The sequence below is a fragment of the Myripristis murdjan genome, chromosome 17 (genome assembly GCF_902150065.1).
Source record: "Myripristis murdjan chromosome 17, fMyrMur1.1, whole genome shotgun sequence".
In the NCBI taxonomy this organism is placed as follows: Eukaryota; Metazoa; Chordata; class Actinopteri; order Holocentriformes; family Holocentridae; genus Myripristis; species Myripristis murdjan.
Genome location: NC_043996.1, coordinates 22,048,894 through 22,068,444, shown reverse-complemented (window position 1 = coordinate 22,068,444; position 19,551 = coordinate 22,048,894). Strand labels below are relative to the sequence as shown.

The window sequence follows — 19,551 nt, the reverse complement described above, 5'->3', positions numbered from 1 at the left end:
GCCAGCACTGAAAGAGCATCCTGAGAGTACATTATGGGAAATCCATTATAACCACAAAGCAGGAGGAAAATCCCTAAGAACCAAGGCAACATTGTGCCAAGAGCTCAAACCCACCAAGGCTCGTTTCACCTGAGAACACTCCAACAGCTCAAGCCCTGATAACCTTCCCATGTTGAAGGAAAAACAGGCTCCACAATCATGTTAACCTAAATTATCACTCTGCGTGACTTTACAGGGAGCTGGTTGAATCAAGGTCTCTGCCATGTGATACCGTCTACGTAAGGGGAAGTTCTTGACATTGCACGCATTTCTTGAGTCATTTTTTTCCTTTGTGTTATTATCTGGAAACTGGGAGGTGGTAAAACAATTTCAAGTATCTGAGGTATTGTTCCAGGAAGTCTAATGCTGTACAGTTTGGCAGGTAATATATTCACATGGACAAATGCACACTTAGGGAAAACATTATGCTCCATTTAGGAGAAATATGCTGCATATTAACAATAAACTACCAAGACACCAAGACATTGGAGACACATCCCATGCTCATTCATAACAATACTACAGAATGCTGTAAGGGCTCACTTATCTATTTATAGCCTTGATGACGCACTGGATGAACTCACTGCGTTTACCTGCGTCTAGGAAGTAGGGGTTTGGGATGATCTGGGGCTCATCAGTAAGCAAACAGTCCTCTTCACTCCACTGGATATCGTGGTGTCGAGTTCGCCTACGACCCCCGAAGCACAACAACATAGTCTGGCTGCACCCTCAGAGGGACTTCACCGCGACTCGAGGATATAACCACTCAAAACAACCATCCAGATGTCCCAAATGTGAAGTGCATCAGCTTGAAATGTTGATCATAGTTGAGTTTTTCTCTTCTGTTGAGCTTCGACTTTGGTAAACCTCTCAAGTGTCGCTGTGAAAATCTCCCTGCAGCTCAGACATCAGTTAGTCCTCTTTTGCTCTTGCCTGGAATTGCTATAAAAAAAATAAAAAAAAATCTCTGTAACTTTAGTGTCAGCTACAGCACGCTGCGGCCATGCTGCATCTAGCATTTAGACCCAGTAATGTGGTTGCCGCCAAAAACACACTGGTTACTGGACAGTGGTAGGATGTGGCCAGGACAGGCCATGTGTCAGGGTTCACTTGGAGCCATTTCCTTCTGGTAATCCGTCATGCAGGAGTGGTCAGCAGGGTCCTACATAAGAGACACTGATAGGATTAAGGCTAATCCACAGTCCTGTTGCCTTTATGGCGGTCCAGTCCACAGGAATTTGTGCTGTGGTGAGTCCTAAGATTTCAGTGTGGTGAACAGGTAACAGAGCTCCTCTTGTGCGCCCCGCTCTCCTCCTCTGTCCCAGATGAACACTGAACACTTCACTTCACTTCTCAGACTCAGTAACTGTATCTTCATGGCGGCTGGGAGGCATTTTCTGAAAAACTGGATTGGCATGTTTTGAGGTTTCTCAATTATCATCCGCCTGTGTATGTGTGTACACATCTGCTTGAATGTGAATGTACATCTCTCAGTGTGTGTGTGTGTGTGTGTGTGTGTGTTCTGGCCTCTTATCTCATCTGTGTAAGTCGTTTGACAAACACACAGGGGCCACTGTTACGTTTTGTTGTTTTGCCAACATTACTCTGTCCTTTCTTTGTACCACATGTCAAGTGCTGACCAATAGGAAGGTTTCCTGGAACTTTTGGGGAATCTGTCTACATATCTGTGATCATGGTAACGTCTTCCAGAAATCTTCCTCAGTTGTTATGAATCATCCAAAAACACACACATACATAACACTTGAGCAGTGATATACATTTCATATAGCATACATTTAATAAATCCTGCTTCATATGAAACCTGACAGAGAATCTGTCATATATCAAAAGCAAGTTGGGATACAAGAGGGGAAAATGTAGTTTGTTTGTTTGTTTGTTTGTTTTGTTATCTGAGAAATAACACCAAAATCCAATTCAGCTCAGGTCATATAAAATACTTTAATAGGGAAACTCATTATGGTCCCTTAATTAGATTTTCTGAAGTGAGGAACTTTGCCAGAATCAATTCGGGCTGTTATTCACCCCTACAGTATTTGCATCTTCAGCTGAGATGATTGCAAATAAAATACCTGTCACTTCCAGTGGGGGGCAGTCACATCACTTTGGCTCCCACTGAAACCAAGGGACAGTTTAATGATGATTTTTGAAGGACTTTCATCATGTTTCTCTAAGGAAACTCTACGGCTAACTTTTGAAGTGAAACAACCTCAGCGATATGTTCTCATGCTACAATTAGTGGCAGGACTACTGACCGCCTGCAGATACAAACTTGAGAAAGCGAGTGGGAATGAGTTGGGAATGATTTCACTGCATCAATGGCTGATTACCTTCAGGGCTTGGCATTTGCATGTATCACTTTCAGGGGTTGCGATACCTCTCTAACACCTATTATCAGGAACCACAGGAAAGATAACTAAAAAAAAAACCTGCCAGCCGAGAAATGAAGCCATTTAACCAGCCAACGCTACAGACACAATATGTTGCCCAGAGACAGAGAACATTAGTAACACTACATAAAGAAAAGCCTAATTCTGAACAGCAGACATGCCAGACTGTACTGGTGGCTTTGTATAAGGACACAGACAGTTTGCGCGAGAAACGCTGCTGCTGTCTAGCAGCTTGCATGATGTGTCCCCATCACATGAGTAAAAGCTTTCCGACCCCTCGCCAGTGTTAGAACATGAGTCAGAACGAGGATGACAGCCACAGACATATGCACACACTCTCACAGAGACAGTTTGTTTCCTCTGACGATTGGGGCAACAGGAACAGTCAATGGCAGACACTTCTTCATTACTTATGACAATCACCATCACACATTGACACATCACAACATCAGCATGACTCTGACACTTGACATGGCTCTGACATTTTCCCGGTATTGTAAATCTTTCCTGTTACCTGCTATCTGAGGGCAGAATTGAAAATGTGTTATCTCGATTATTTGGAGGTATTGAGTCTGCCAGCATGAAGCATAAGTGTCAAAACTTGTTGCAATGAATTACAGGGATTGATGCGACCAAATATGACACATATATCAGCTCTCACAGGTATTGAACCCATGCTTCAAATTATAGCCTCAGGTTTCAATATTGTCTGAGCATGTGGATATGGATCAGTGCGAGGCACAGAGAGAACTGCAAGAAAAACTAGTGGAAAGTATTCGTATCCATCAGAATAAATCCTTGATAAAAGAGACTTCTGACCTCACTGAATAATAATGAGTGGAGTCATCAGAGACCAGGTATATAGGAACTCTGAATTGCTAATCTACAAGGATTGAAATTCTGCCCAAGGCGTTAAACCTGCCAGACTATCCCTAACGTCACCTTCAGATTTTTTTATTTTAGTTGGTTGTTAGCACCAAATGCTTGAAGCTCGCTGTGCCACTTTTATGACAAGGGGGGGAAATAAACTGAAACCTTTTCAAGTAAATGTGCATTGGAGAGGAGCAGGTATAGATTCTGTACAGTCTTACAGAGAATTTCAGGCAACATATAGAATCTACTGATTAGAAGTCATTTCAGCTCTTTGGCTCCCTAGTTGATCAGCTAGCTTCATGTGAAGATGATACAATGACATTAGGCTATTTGGTTTGCTATTTAAGGTGAGCAAAAATATCTTTTAGAATATAAAAACAGACACCCATACAATTCATTCACACTCAATTCATTTTCATACAATAAGAAGATTATAATTGTTGTTGCAAAGGGTTGATTTATATAGAGTAAGTTTTACTATCCGAGTTTATTACATGAGTTTAATATTCAGACTAATGTAATTTATCATGATTGATGAAGTTTGATAGTGAAGTGTTACTGACTGAACAGAACTGGACTCCTGTGGTGACCGCAATGTGGCAAAAATATTAAAAAACACAGTGGCAAGCAGCCATTAGCAGGATTCAAGTCTCCGGGAAAATGATTTGACAGCGAGAATATAAGCGTGCTGTATCTCAAAGATAGAACATTTTGGTAAAAGTCTTTACACTGCAGCTGAAATGGTGCTTGACATGTTTCTATTCATAAAATCGCTAAATTGTGCTCATGGTGACGTTCCATATGACAAAATGGGCCTGGTGCCACTGTGGGGCCCCTTGTGAACAGGCGGGTCCCTGCCAGATCTGGATTTAACAGGTTACGCTTTCCTTCCTGTTTGTGCACCTTCACCTTCAGCTTCTTTTGTGTGTCAAATAGTTACAAGTATCAATTTTTGGAGATACAAAGGTGAAGTAGGCGGTTGAAATATGCTCTAAGCTTAATCTGTAAAAAAAAAATAAATAAATAAAAACGCTTTTGTATTGCTGGCTTGACGGTGTAGCCGTGGAATGCGACCAAATGTGCAAACAAATGTGGTTGATCTGAAGTTTGGCTGCTCTTGCGTCAAGTGTTTACAAATGATGCCTCACTTCCTGTTTGCATATCTTCGTTGTCAACTTTATTTGCGCAGCATGGCCATATGGTTTGGATTTCCAAAACTCTGGGTGATAGCTGTAATCCAGAGAGTCCATATGTGCTAAGCGCAAAATTTGGATCCAATTTGCAGGAGGAATAACAAAAAAAGAAAGGTATTGCAAATCATTCAAAATGGCAAACAACTGAAATGGAAATGCACCAGATATGAAAAAAAAGAAAGATTCTACAGTTTAAGAGTCATTGCCCGAAATGTAAAATGAAATATTATAGTGAAACACCTGGCTGACTGGATTAATTTTTGATGTTTCATAGTGACAGACGTTTGAAACTATTTACCAAAACTGATTGCTCTAATATGTAGCATTTAGGAATTATGCCTTCCTTCATGTTATATTAGATTATCTTACATTAGATTAGACTCATCATTAATGTCATTGTGCAAAGTAGGCTACATGTACCGAGCCAATGAAATGCAGTTTGCATCTAACTAGAAGTGCTTGATAGCTTATTGACACAGTAAAATATGTAATAGTGTCCAAAATATTATAGTAAATATAATTACAACAATGCATCTTTGCCATCAACTTTATTTATGAATAAAAGCTGAAAAATGATGACACGACTTTGTGAAAGAGGCGAGATTTAGACAGCTGAACCATGCTGTGTGTAAAATCTGCCACTGATCAAGTCAACTTGGCTATATCAAGGTTGGCCAGGAGTTGGCGCTATACAGTAAAGCCAAATGCGTTTTTTCACACTGAAATGTCCATCTGAAATATACATATGTATGCCGCCAAAGGTTTGGATTTTCAAAACATTCATAATCTAGGATACAAGTCCAGTATACAATCTGTGTGAGACATTCTGCGGTAATTTGATCAATGTTGTGGGAGAAATAGCAAACACATAGGTTTTGCATAAATTTCGAAATTACAGGAAAAAATATCATATCATAAGTGCAGTTAAAGGCAAAAAAAATATGACGTGAAAAAAAAATAATTATGCATTTTACACCTCTAATTAAAAATCTGTGACTATATCTTAAAGAAAATGAAAAAAAGAGCATGTGACATAAATTCTCCTTATTAGGGCAGTCAGAGGGAGTTCCTCTGGGATCTATCCATTCCTGGGTTATCAGGTTATTCTGGTTATTATAAAGCTCTCTTTGGCAAAACAAACACTGAGTGAAAATACACGGTGGCAACATGAAAAATTACGACAGGTCTGTTAAACAGCCAACGCCATAGAAAGATCTGAATGGCATTTTTCGAAGGGAATTATCCATAGGAATATTTGTTTCAGCTCAAAACTGAAACCCGTCCTTTCATTTCTGCCTGAAATCAGTGTAGCATTTTTTCCGACGCAGCTTCACGTTGTTGCCATTTCCATATCAGTCACGGGTATGATATAAATAAAGAGTAATTTGGGTGTGATGGGAGCCAATCACAGTGTGCATGTATAGTTGAATGTGTCAAACACACACAGTGAAAATATGCACATGTATGCACACAAAGCTTCCCACTCCCAACACCCAGTTCAGCAACCTACACATAAAAATAATAATCATTTTCCCTCATAAAAAAAATATTCAGTCTTAATATAATAACTGGAGGTGGCGTAGGTGAATGCATAATTTTAACCTGCCAATTTTTTTAAATATCAACTTGCCAGACCACTTACAGAATTCCTCCTTCTCTGCATTTGCACTGAACCGATATGGCTGTGCATAAATAAGTCAGAAGACTCGTACACAGAAACAGGAGAAGGGCTACAGAGAGCAGCGAAAGTTTATGATAATTGTGCTTGCAGTAGTGGTATTGAGCGTGGGTGTAGAGCTTTTTAAAATTCAGCTGCACTAGCAACGAGCATACGTCACCATTCCTCCACTGCAGAGAAAATGATAGGTTTGAGGACGTCTGTGGGAGGCTGCCGGAGTGAAAAAAAAAATTCCAGACGCTTCTGTCTCTGAAACTCTTGTGAGCGAGCTTGTGCATTTGTACAGTGTGTGTGAGAGAGAAAAAGAGGCAGAGAATGCATGAAATTGAATGGCAGAGTGAGAGAGAGAGAGAGAGAGAGAGAGAGAGAGAGAGAGAGAGAGAGAGAGAGAGAGTATCAGTTGGAGAAAAAAAATGTGTACGCAGCATGAAGCCCTCTTATTAAAATTTTGGTGACATCCAAGATGCTCGCTGCTAATTTTCCTGTTTCCTCTGCCAGGAAATAATACCGAGCTGAAACTACCAGGCAGAAAATCAGCCATAAAAGTGTTTTATTTGTGTGTGTGTGTGTGTGTGTGTGTGTTTACATGGGAGGGTGAACCGGTAGGTGTATTGACTCTGCATCCAGTTCAACTCCTTGTAACCATCCTACAAACAGATACTTGATCATTTGTTTGAAGTGTCAACTGAATAACTTCGGGACCCAATTCCCCGGGCGAGGTGATAAATCGTGTTAATTTGGCCGAGGAGAGTGGTGGGACAGCAGCTGAACATGGAAAAAGGGACGGACATAACAAAGAGGCACATTGGTTTGTGGAAGATGGCAAAGTGACCAGCCAGAGAATGTGGGAGGAAGACTGCAGTGAGATGCACAGTTTTTACAGGCAGGTTGGCGTGGGCTGGTAGCTCCCAGTCCTCCTCCTCTTCCTCCTCCTCCTCCTCCTCCTCCTCCTCCTCTACACAAGCCCCACGCATCAAAAGCTTCTCAGAAGATACAGAGAGAGTAGCACAGAGAAAGACAATCATCAAAGATCCTCCGTAGCCAACCGCGGGGATGACGAACACATATAAACACGCACACACACACAAAGAAAAAAGAAAAGAAAGAAAAAAAAACGGCACTAACAATAACGATGCATGACAGCTACGTGTAATTTGTTGGTGTCTCCACCAGATTACTGACAGCTGAGTGCGATAAAGGTCAGAGGGCATGCGCAACTAAGCGGAGAGAGAGACGTCAATAATCAGGTTTCCGCCTAGTTTAAATGACTACCTGTTGCTCACCCACTTGAACCACCTCACCAATCTGCTGAACCTTATTTCAGGAGTGTGTAAACTCTGTAAGCCCTCGCTCGGCTCTGGGAGGCAGCCCTCCGTATGATGTATTATGTACATCATGTGGAGGGAAACTCGCACAGGACCAAAGTTGTCGAGGAGGAGGAGGAGGAGGAGGAGGAGGAGGAATGAACCAGTATAAAAATGGGCATGAAGCAGCATCACACCCGTGCCAATTCATCTCCTGTTGCCATGGAGAGCACTATAAAAGATCTGCTGCTGCAATTCATCAATCCGGCAATGTGTAAAATACACTTTGAGAGTAAAGATTAAACTCACTTACATTCCGTACGTTTCATGCCTTTAATTTGCAAAGCATTTTGGAGAGACAAATCAGAGGGACAAGAATCCAGGTGATGAATATTTACTTGAATTCTGCTCCATGAAAATGTAAAAGGGCAGTGTCAACACATCTAAGCATTGCTGGGGATTCCCTCAAGTACGGAGTAAGAATGCACATTTCCCCACCCCCCACCTGTTACTGTGGCAGAAGTGCTCTGATTGGCCAACCAAACCTGTTGGACATTGGGTTAGAGGTGGTTAAGGTTTGGCATGAGGCTGCAAATGGTTAAATTCAGCGATTCTGTTAGACGTGGTTAAATTTAAATGTAGGTTAGAAATGCTTGAGGTAAGGCAAGGGTCTAGTGTGTTTAACATTAAGGTTAAGGATCAGGAAAGGACTTCCAGGTTAAAAAAAAAATAAGGCAGTGAAACTAGTAAAACGCTCGCAAAAGAGATGTAGCCATTAGCTCACCAGTATCCCACAGCAAAATTATACATCTGCTGTATACAGTCTGGCTATCTTCTGTTTTCTTGAATCTCACTACCATCCTGTTGTCCACTCGAAAGGGAGCTGGTGTCTTTCACATCATCAGCAGATGACAAATTCACATCTTTTTGCCGTTAAGCTAAAGTGACTTAAAAATCTCAATTTCAGGGCGATGCCAGTCTAACTTTGAGTTGCTGTCTATTGACTAGAGCCGATGAGTAGCTAACATTACCTCAGGTCATTTTTATATATGTGGAATACCTAATTAGGTCTTTTAATATCTCCATGTTCTTTTTATTTATAATTTATGGGTATTTCATTGCCTAACCAAGCCTGAATGTAATAGCATCTTCACAAACAAATAGGTAATACAAAAAAAATTCTGGATGTTTTTAAGGTGACATAGTAAAATGGGACTATTTTCTGTTGGACGCTGTCATTTCAGTTAGTTGAGTACAATAACATCAAATGACGATAAAACAGAAATATTTTTTTGACAAGATAATTAAGGCTGCATGCTTACTGTTAGGGATCGCCTTATTCAGGCAAGTCTGTGGAAGATGTTGTTCATGACAGATGAAAATGAATGGCGGCGAATGCTACTAAAGAAGGTAAGAAACCGCACGCTGTCATTTGCAGCTTTAGTCTGACATCTAAAGCTGCAAATGACAGTGTGCGACAACACTAAGAAATACGTAAATGACAGATGGGACCTGAACAATTGGCACAAACTTTAAAAAGACTGGCACCGTCCTTTCAGCTTACTTCAAAGTATTATTTTTTCCTATTGTGCTCTCCATCATCAGGTGATAATGAGATATTCTGAGCAATCCTGATCCTACCTCGGACCAATAAGTAGCTACAGGCCGACTGTCCAATTCTCGTTAGTCTTGTCCCTTTCACTCTTTTCGAATTTTTTACTTCCTTGCGGTTTCAAAAGAGGGCCGAGAATAGCGACACATTTGGGCACAAGCTCCCATGTAATTTCCCACGCCTTTTGTCTGTGTTCCTGTGCCGCCCACGCATCGTGAGACAATAAGCTAGCAGCTTCATTATGAAGCTGACAACAGCATTTACACCCCTTAGTAGGAGTCAGGAGGAATACCATCATTCCTACCCCTGGCACTCGGAGCCCATAGCATTCAAAACTGTGGAGTATCTCTTGCTGATGCAAATGCAGGTCCAGATTGATGTAGTACTAGGATGTTTAGTCATCTGCATCACGTTGATTTAGTTTATGAGCCAAAACACCACATGAAAAGATTCAGTGTCCCACTGATGCAACGTGGCTCATTTACTGAAACAGTTACGCAATCAGTTTTCAACTGGTGATGGCTCAAGGATGGTGATGTGCAAATTTAAATTCTGTATATGGCAACTGGAGGGCAGATTGTGTTTGGTTGTGTGTGTGTGTGTGTGCGTTTGTGTGCGTCTTTCTGCAGATAATGTCACATACTGCTGGGCCTATAAGCCTAATATGTTTTGTGCACAGTTATGACTGTATGATCGAGATCCTCCCATAGCTGCAGTGATTCAAAACCTTTGAAAAATGTTTGTTCTTGCTACCGCCACTCCATCTATTGATTCACTCTCTACCTCGCTCGACCATCATTGCTCTCTCTCTCTCTCATGCTCTCTCATCTGATAACAAAGTTGATCTCACTGCAATTTTCAAAAACATTAGAGAAGGCAGAGCTACTAGGCTGTGACCAAAATGATGCATTGCAAAGCTTTTCTTTTTGGAAAGTGCATGTTCATAGTAGACTTGGTCACATTTGTGCGAGGGTCTGCCTAAGAGGCTGCGCATCCACAGACTGACAGGCAAAATGGTTTTATTAGGTCAATTTTTTTAGCTTGAGTTCTGCAAATTCATATTTCCTGTTGAAATGACTTTTGTCTGTGTGTGTATCTGTCCAGAGCTAATCTCGCATACGACTGTGCCTATCAGCCTAATATTTTTTGTGCACGGTTATGACTCTATGATCAAGGACTTCTGGTGGTTACAGTGATTCAAAACATTTGAAAATGCTGTTTTATACCACAGAGCCAACTCCACAGCCGGTTTGTCTGAGCAGCAGAGCAGAGGAGATACACCTGGCAGATCTGCGCTCTACTGACTGCACTCTTCTAGTTGTTGCTGTGTTCATTTAACCACCATATCCGTGACTGACGAAAATCTGAAATCCTTGGCCTGTGAAATAGCTCTGGAAGAATTAGTTCCACAGGCGACTGATTGACAATTATGCCACAGTTCACCAGTTCAACTCGTAGGGCATTCAATGGGATGGGCACCGTGGTAACATGGTTACTAACAATTACATGGTTCAGAGAGAGTGATGAGAATGAAAGAGGAGAGGGCAGTGGGGTAAATATAAAAATAACTTTCTTAACTCTCTCCCCCCTCTCCTATAATATCACAGTATCAAAGAGCCTAAATCAGCAGATGCCGATTGCCTCCCAATGGCCTGCACAGACAGGAAAGCCTGAGATATCCCCAAGGCTTCAAAGCAGGGCTTTAGCGTGAAATTGAATAACTTCAAAATCATTTGCAGCAAAATGTGCAAACCTCTATCAAAATTGACATGCCATCTGTATTCTGGATGAGATGATGTCCTCGGTCAGGCAGCCAGACGCAGACGCCAACTTCCAGCTCAGTGGTTGAATGACAGAGATTTTGAGGCTGGAGAAGCCAGTGCAAACATCTGTAGCCTACTCCTCCGTCAAACTCAACATGGGACACTTACCTTACAGATTCCTCAATACTTTTTAGGTGCCCTTAACATAATGACATATCATCCTGTCCCTGCCAGGTACATTTGAGAGAGAAACGTTTCATCATCCTCACTCCTTCAGTCCAGAATAGTGTGCTGCGAACAGCTGGCCGAGGTGAACTGAAAAACCTGAATGTTATTAATTCAGACACGGAGGCACTGAGTGACGGCACCCAACTAGTATTTTGTGCGATTTGCCTTTCGAGAAATGAAGCATGCTGAAGGGCTTTTGTTATAATGTCAACTGAGTCAGAAAATGGTACCACTATGATGGACCGGTTCTTCAAACCACCCTTCCCAGAGTGAAAAAAAAAAAAAAAAAAAAAAAAATACATGAGCGTACAGAAAATGGCCAAAGACACCGACTTACAGAAACTTCATGGTATAGCTCAGCATTATCATTGGTATTAGTTTTATTTTCATCATTAGAGTACTTCTTCAACATTAGAATTTGAGGATGCCAAAAGTGCCAATCACACTTTAAAAAAAATAAAAAAACAAGTTATTCTCCACAGGGCCGGACAGTGTGCTGAATACACAGTTCCTGCTGCTCCATCTGACATTTCACCACATAGTCTTTGCCAAATTTTGACACTGACAACTGAAAGATGTAACAACACTGAATAGACTTAGTGGCTATGATTTAGAAGTTTAGAAATGACAGCTTGGGCATAAAATCCCTAAAAAAAAAAAAAAAAAACAGTAAAAGAAAACAAAACCAATGTACAAAAAAGAGAAAAAGAGAAAGAAAATACAGATCAATCCAGTTTGATTGTTTTGAATAAACATGATGAGAAAAAATGCTGTGTGGGAGAAACAATATGGCAATCTCTGTAACACTGAGCCTCCTGTACAATCCTATGCAACCTGACAAAAATAGGGAAAACACCGAGATGAATTTTCTCCCTGCATTTCATATCAACTCATAGTCGTTCTCTCCTCCCGGACGAAAACTACTGAGAGTAACTAAAGAAATCTCAACTTGTTCTCACCGCCGAAAAAAACTTTTGAGTTACATCTAGCCTAGAGATTGAATTCTTCCAAATGCTGACCAGCCATCTTTATTAGACAGGGGGGAGTTCTCCCTTCGGGAGGTGTCAGAATCTAGTCAATTTAATGGAAGCACATTTCTGCAGAACCAAAGAGTTATTTAATAACTTCTGCAGCTCCGAGGAGGGTGTCCAAGCAGGCAGCTGCCATGAAAGTGCAGTTAAGTCCTCGCAGCTACCACTAAAATTTCATCTGATGATGATATTTCATATTTTTGTTCATCATACAGCCAGAGCCCCGCTGGTGTTACTCTACACTAACTTCAGTGGCTGGCTGATTAACTATTCCATCTAAAATGAATGATTGGCAGCAAAGAAAATCACATTCAAACTGCGATAAATTATCAATAAAAGTCTAATGGGTAAGAGGGGGAGCATGCTGCACTCGAGATGTTGATGTCTCCCATTCAATATATTTAATTTATTTAAACGCAGAAGAGGTCTGCACTGTTTTTCAGGTAACAGGCTGATTATTGGACTGTTTGACAGATGTTTTGCCCTGCAGGGCTTCATCAATATGAACATATGAAAAAATAGCTGGTACCCATGCACTTACATAGTTTATCTCTGATTGGATGAGAACATGATAGGTTAGTGACACGGGAGAAACCTAAGATTCCATACAGTCTCTGCATACTACATTTATTTCATAATCCCACTAGAAAATGAATATTTTCACAGTTTTCTTCCTGTTTTTCATTATGACACTGATAAAGCCCTGAAAAATGAAATGTCTGTCATACAGTCCAATAAATCAACCTTTTACCTAAAAAACATGAACGCGGACCTCTTCTGCTTTCAGATATTTGAAAATATTCACCAAATGTACCTCTAAGCATTGGGAAGAAACAGAAGTGCGCAGGGTTTTTCTCCAATCATCTATTATATATTTGATTTACCAAGGGCTCGTTGAAAACACTTGCTGCCAGGTATCTTGTATGCTGAGCATGTACAATGCTAGTGTACGTATAATGACTCATTGGGATTTGAAGTGTCATCACCTCCTACTCTTCTCTGGAACCAAATACACAGTAACTTCTCATCAATATATATATATTTTTTGTATTCTACTGAGGCCGAGTGTACCTGCATTTATGTGCACACACCTACAGCATACACACACTCTCCACATGCGTCTTTCCTTTGCGTAATCCAAACTGAGAGAGGTGGTCTAACGAGCTGAGAATTGAAGTTGAGCTAACAATCCTCAGCAGTAGAAATGAGACGAGAGCATGATCTCCTCCAGGATCTCTTCCTCCTCCCTCCTCCTGCCTCTCTCCATCCTTAACTCCATCCTATCCACCCACAGTCCTCTACCCTCCCCTTGCTTGCCAAGCACTGCATCAGCAGCATCCCCCAGAGAAGGGAGACCTATTCTTCAGCTAGATCATTACGAATAACTACCACCTCGAAACCACTGAGATGCACCAACTTCACTGTGCCCACACCTTCTGGGGAGATGAGATTCTATAATGTGATTCTCTGTTATGTAATCTAGCATGATAAATAACTGCAGACATTCCAGGACTAATGAAATACAAGGGAAGCCCCCCCACACGGCCTGATCTACAATACTGGGATCATAACGGTGCTGCTATTTTTACTCAGGCATCTCCATAGGTGTACTTTCCAGGGTCACATGGCAGCCCGCCCCTTGGAGGAACCACACTGCTGCAGTGGACTATTTCTGGACTTGTAGCAGGAATAGACAGGTGTGAGTGCTTGTGGAGGGAGAAACCTGCTGAAAGGTGCTACAGCTCTCTGCTGTTTATTGCTAATGGTGTAAAGACACAGCATAGTGCAAAAAATAATTGAGATACCACCCCCCCTTCCCCTCCAATTTTTACCTCCTGCATAAGCCAGGTGGTGTTTGAACAGCAGAGAGTCAAGGTCAGCGGTTGGAGATCCAAAGGTAAAAGCTGCTGTAGCTCGCTGTTATTTTTGACTGATAGACTCTTTGTCAGTATTGAGTCTGAACTGGCTGTCTGGCCGCTGCTGCATGCCAATGAGGCAAGCACAGCAGCAGTGTCAATCTTGCGCTTCATCATAGTGACAGCTGCAGGCAGGCCGGCGTCATGCTGCCATCAGCCTCTCTGTCTTATAACCCAGACCTAACCCTTGTCTATCCCATCTTCCACTGAAACACAAGGTGCAGAACTCACAGAGGGTTAATGATAAATAAACCTTCTGAAAAGCATTTAGGGAATACAGCAGAGTAAATATCGGGTCAGCAAAGCATGACTGGTTGATGATGTATGTCAAATAATTTAATGGTATCTTTGAGCTTTGCTGAACATGAAAGGCCTAGTTCTTCCAAATAAGGCCGAAATAAAAGCGTCTACCTTATTTTCCCACTGAGCCCTAGTGCAATCCATCCATCCTTGTTAGTTTCTGTGTGATTTGGCAAGGTTTCCAGTTTGCTGCGATGTTCTCTTCTCCTGGCAGCTCAGTGCAAACGGGCCGGATGGATAGTCATTTGTGGAGCTCACACAGTCCACAGCAGCAAAAAGTTTCACTGGGAACTACTTCCTGCCAAAAAACACCAGCAAACAGTATCTGACCACGCTGAATTTGTGATTCTTGGGGGCATACAGTTTGGAAATAGTTCCCAACAAAACTCTTTGCCCCTCATGGCTGTGAGTTATGTCAGGTATCTATGTTATTGTTGTTGGAAAGAGCTGCTGCTGTTGATTTTCCGATGGCTTGAGCTCCACAAATGAACTTCCATCCAGCCCTGTTGTGTTGGGGTGCCGGGAGACAGGCCAGCAAACTGAAAACCTCACCAAATCACACACAAATTACCTGAATGAGTAGTGGTGGAAAGGTCAGGGCTATAGTGCCCCACACATATTTTGTGACTAAGAATGGTTAGGTAACAGAAAAGCACAAAGGGAATACATAAAGGAGAAAATTTTGAACTTCTTTGCAAAAGATCCTTGCCAGTGTTACAGGACAGGGATGTTAATATAGCCAGCAAGAATAAGAAGTTTTTGGCAGAGTTTCGGGAGAAGAACTAACAGGGAACGACGCTAATGAAAACTGAATTGGCTCTGTTGAAATTCTTGGTGGCAGCAGTAGAAACCAGCGGCTGACGGAGTGGCTTTCCCAAGGACTGTGCAACAAAGACGTCAGGATACTTTGATGTCATTCCTTTGTGCTGGAATGCAGTCAGAGGCACTGCAGACTATCACTGGGTAGTGAATTAATGACTTTTGTGGATTAAAAGGACTTCAAAAATTACACCAGATAATTAAGGTCATTGAAAACTGACAGATTGAAAAATGAAACGGTACCTTTTTTAATGTCATTGCATCACATAGAAAAGAAAAAGAATGGTGAGCACTTGTAGTATTAGATGGTGCCTATTTCATTCAAGATGTGTACAAATCATTCTGACTGCAAAATATTTAATTATCAACCATCTACCACTTGAACATTGACGGGCATATATTCATATAACATCATTACTGTAATCTTCACTGGTGGCAAGTAATAATCTCCCACCTAATTTGTGTTAAGACGAGACTATGCCTGTTGAAATAAAAGTCAAAATGAGTGATTATTTTAAGCATCATCGTCTGATATACTGCTGCTAAGATGTGAGCAGAGGTAATAAAAAATTCTTTCACTCTGTTGAATGAATGAAGGCTCAGTGAGGGGCACAACTCGACTCCTCATTGCAGATATCGCAGATCGAATCCAGTCAGTGAGGAAAATATTCTCCTCTCACTGTCCACCATAGTTGCAGATAACAGCGCAGGGATAATGGGGATCAAACTTGGTCAAAAGTGTTTTGTTATTATTGATTGAAATCCAGCAGCCTAAGTATGGGAGGAAAGCAACAACACGGAAAATATTTAGGGGGAATCAAACCATTGTATAGTCTGAAGCTTGATTATAATTTCCTGCTGCTCCAATGGCAAATTAACTTCCTGAGCAAACTGTGTAAAGAGGTAAATACATGTTTGATTGTGAAATACTTGACAGATAAACAGCTGCTCTCGGGATTCAGCCAGATCTGAGCCAGCTTTTGCACTAAAGACTTTCTACCACTTCCCAAATCCCTGTATTCAGGGCACGGTACACACACAACAAAAAAGTCAAAACACACGCATTGGTGTGAAACAAAAGGCACTGAGGATGAGTAACCCGCTACAAGGCCACTGGCTAACACCCTGAGGGGCAATGACTATGAATGAACTCGTGTGATCATGCTAAGAATAAAAATATGTGGGAGAAAGATTGTTAATTATCCTCTCCACAGGTGAGAAGCTGCTCAGTCGTCTCCAGTTTTCCTGGTGACTCCACATCTACACATTGACTCAGACACTACTCTGCTCACACAATGGCTATTCAGGTATTTACGGGGTGCAGTTCACTCACAGGCAAAGCCACCAATCTCCTTTATGCTTGTTAGCATTTTAAAGTCAGACATTCCTCAGCGTTTCACAGCCTTTTAACAGGCGAAACTGTCAAGCACTGAAGCCACCACAGCCCTATTTTGATTTGATGCACTGATGATCTAAAAACATGTTGTTTCAGTTACAGTTCGTTATCAGGCCCACATCAGCTGTTTTTAACATAAAATATCAAAGTATTTGCATCAAATATTGGTGTGTCTGAGTTCTCCCTCTCTGGTATGACAGAGGTTCATCTATTGCTCTTTTATTAGAAGATGCTGAGTACTGATTGACTGCATCCTCTCATTCTTTCACTTTGCATTTGCGATATTCCCTTCTTTCACTTTGTTTACTCAAACATTTCATTAAAAAGAGATTTACTCTAGAAATTGTTTTCTGGCCTACTTTTTCTATTTTTGGTCATTTTCAAATTTATAGATATTGAATATCTGCATAAAATATCAGCTTCTGGAGGCGTCTGTTAAAAAAAAAAAAAAAAAAAAAAAAAAACATGAATCCTAGTTGAACCCTAGTTTCAAGTCACCCAGTGTGTGTGTGTGCACCGTGCTGGGATGTTTTCCACGTAGCCACACCTCTCCATGTGTACCTGTATTAACTAGCACGTGATGGGCACGGGCCATTTCTCCCACAATTCCCAGGGTATTCCTTTGAGCTGAGTGTTATTAACATGCCACAGTTTAAGTGATTGTACTTGTCAGTTTCTTCTACAGTGAGGAAATACAGTAACAAAAAGGTATAAAGTGGTGGAAAAACATCTCATGTGTTTTGTGTGTGTGTGTGAGAGAGAGAATGTACATGCATGAGTGAAATCATAGCTGGCAGCCTTGACTAAACTCCCCATTTTACTCCCCGCTCCTGCCATCCAACTAACCAATACCGTTTTTTTTTTTTCCCCTCTCTGTCGGGAAATAGCAGCCTACAGAATCAAAGTAGCAGCACCTTGTCTTGAACAGGTTGAGAGAAGCCTTGTGAGAGAACCTGTCTGGAACAACTCCATCACCCAGGAAAACTCCGGGAAGCAACAACATCCTCAATCAAAACTACTGGCCACTTGGGGAAAGTGTTGTAACATCCAATCTGGCGTCTCGGTTCAGTCCAACCAAAGACACAAAGTAAATCAATGACGCCTACAGTCAATCAAGTTGATACGGACACAGTGTTGTTGTGACACACTGGCCTTTTTCGGATGCGGCGGATAGACAGCTAGATCCACAGATAATAACTGGAGCACAATAGCATCTGTGCTCAGCCCCTGGAGGGGGGACAGCTGCAGAGAGTAAACAAATAGCTAATCTGACTTTAGCCAACAACTGAGCACTGCCTTGACACAATAAATGGAGGAGATTCAGCTAAATCCCAACATAAGCTCTGCCCACGTACTGCATAGAGATGGGCACGACACAACAGACATGTTCTATTTCTGCGTCCCTGTGTGCTCATGGGTAATGCCATTCACTCCACTGATTTGTTATTGTCTCTCCCCCCATTTGATGCCATGTATCTATTTCATTCCTCCCTCAATTGAAAGCAACATTTAGAAACAGGGTAACAAAACAGGGGTCACATAACAATAGCTTTTCTTTTGAGGGTGTATTTGCGGTGGCAAATTATCACCACAGGGTGTCGCTGTTGCTGCATGAGAAATGCCAAAAGCATTTAGACTCACAAATGGAAAAACCTGTGTAGCTATAGGCCTCTTTATTGACTGCACTGCTATTCTCTGAAACAACAGTCTATAACATACCATTCATATGATGTACTGCCAAGTGGTGGAGTGCTATGAAAAACCCTTACAAGCTATAGGCTAGATGAGTTTTTCAATGCCAACTAATCAATAACTGTGAGGCATCATATGAAAATAAGCTGAAAATAATAACAGTGAGCATCCTCATATGTTGCTTGCTCTTTTTGAAACCCAGATTTAGGCGCAATATTTAGCTGCACACAGAAAAACGCCTTTTCTTTGCCAAATACAACACTACCCTTATATGTAAACCGTACAGTAGTACAATCTGCATGCTTGTGCTCGGTGTGGACAATCTACCATCAGCGTGCACTGCAAGGCTGGAAGACAGATATTACATAAGAAGCTCATCAGTGGGGTAGTGGCCCACGCACTCCACATCCTCAGTGGAATCTCTCACTGTTGATTGGCCTCGCTCTCAAAGTAAAAACAAAATGGCTGAGGTGACTGGCTGAGGGGAAAATGAAGGGGGGAAGCAAACATATCTAAGAATAATTAGCCATTCAAGACATTACCCTGTGCAAATTAATTGGGTGGCTATTAGACTCCAAATAAATGGCAGCCGACATGCCCATACACTCAAATATATTTATATATAAACTCAGGCATGCAGGCATGGAATACTAATGAGGCAACTGTTCCAAAATGTCTGCATTATTCATGCAGTACTTTAATAACAGTTTACCTGTGGTGATCTCAGTGGATTCAAGGTTCACTCTCCTCCTGTCTACAGGGTCAGGCTCTTTAACAGAGGGAAAGCATCAGTCCCCTATACAAGCCGTATGCAACCAGTATGTTGTGGTTATTGTGTGGACTGAGCAAGCATAACAACCTCAAGATCCTTGACCTTTAATAACAGACTGCACTTTTTCTATTAAGTAGCTTTCACAGGCACTCGGAGCATTCAACATGTGTTTGTGCGTGCGCAAGAAAGACAGCTATTCCGATTATATTCCGATGATCATTTTGTGGACGGCAAATGCCACCGCATGCTGAGATGTGGTCGACATTGTAAACATGGACTCATTATTTTATTTTGCAGCGTGTTTCAAAAGGGCCTGTAAAGCATAACCATTTCAAACCCTTTCCTCGTGACAAATAAGGCTGATCCGAAATGCCATGTGCTGCAACGGCCTTGCCATCTCAAGCAAAACACTCAACCTAAAAAAAGGCAGTAGTCTAAAAAAAAAAAAAATCAATAGGGAATAAAGGAAAGCAATTTCAAGACACAATGCTTTTCCCCAGGTGTTCCTTACACGTGGGATGTTTTCA

The 19,551-nt window shown here is 41.5% G+C and overlaps 1 protein-coding gene across 2 annotated transcripts in view; it reads right to left on the bottom strand.

Moving 5' to 3' along the window:
* The window catches only part of agap3 (ArfGAP with GTPase domain, ankyrin repeat and PH domain 3), a 125,663-nt gene that overhangs the window by 75,324 nt on the left and 30,788 nt on the right, over positions 1-19,551 (bottom strand). Inside the window, exon 1 of one of the 2 annotated variants that reach the window (XM_030074031.1) lies at positions 633-1,371. The exons of the other annotated variant lie outside the window; for it this stretch is intronic. Coding sequence (XP_029929891.1) covers positions 633-753 — 121 coding nt within the window. The 5' untranslated portion in view covers positions 754-1,371. Of the gene's footprint in view, positions 1-632; positions 1,372-19,551 lie in introns of those variants that run through there. 2 annotated transcript variants of the gene reach the window in all.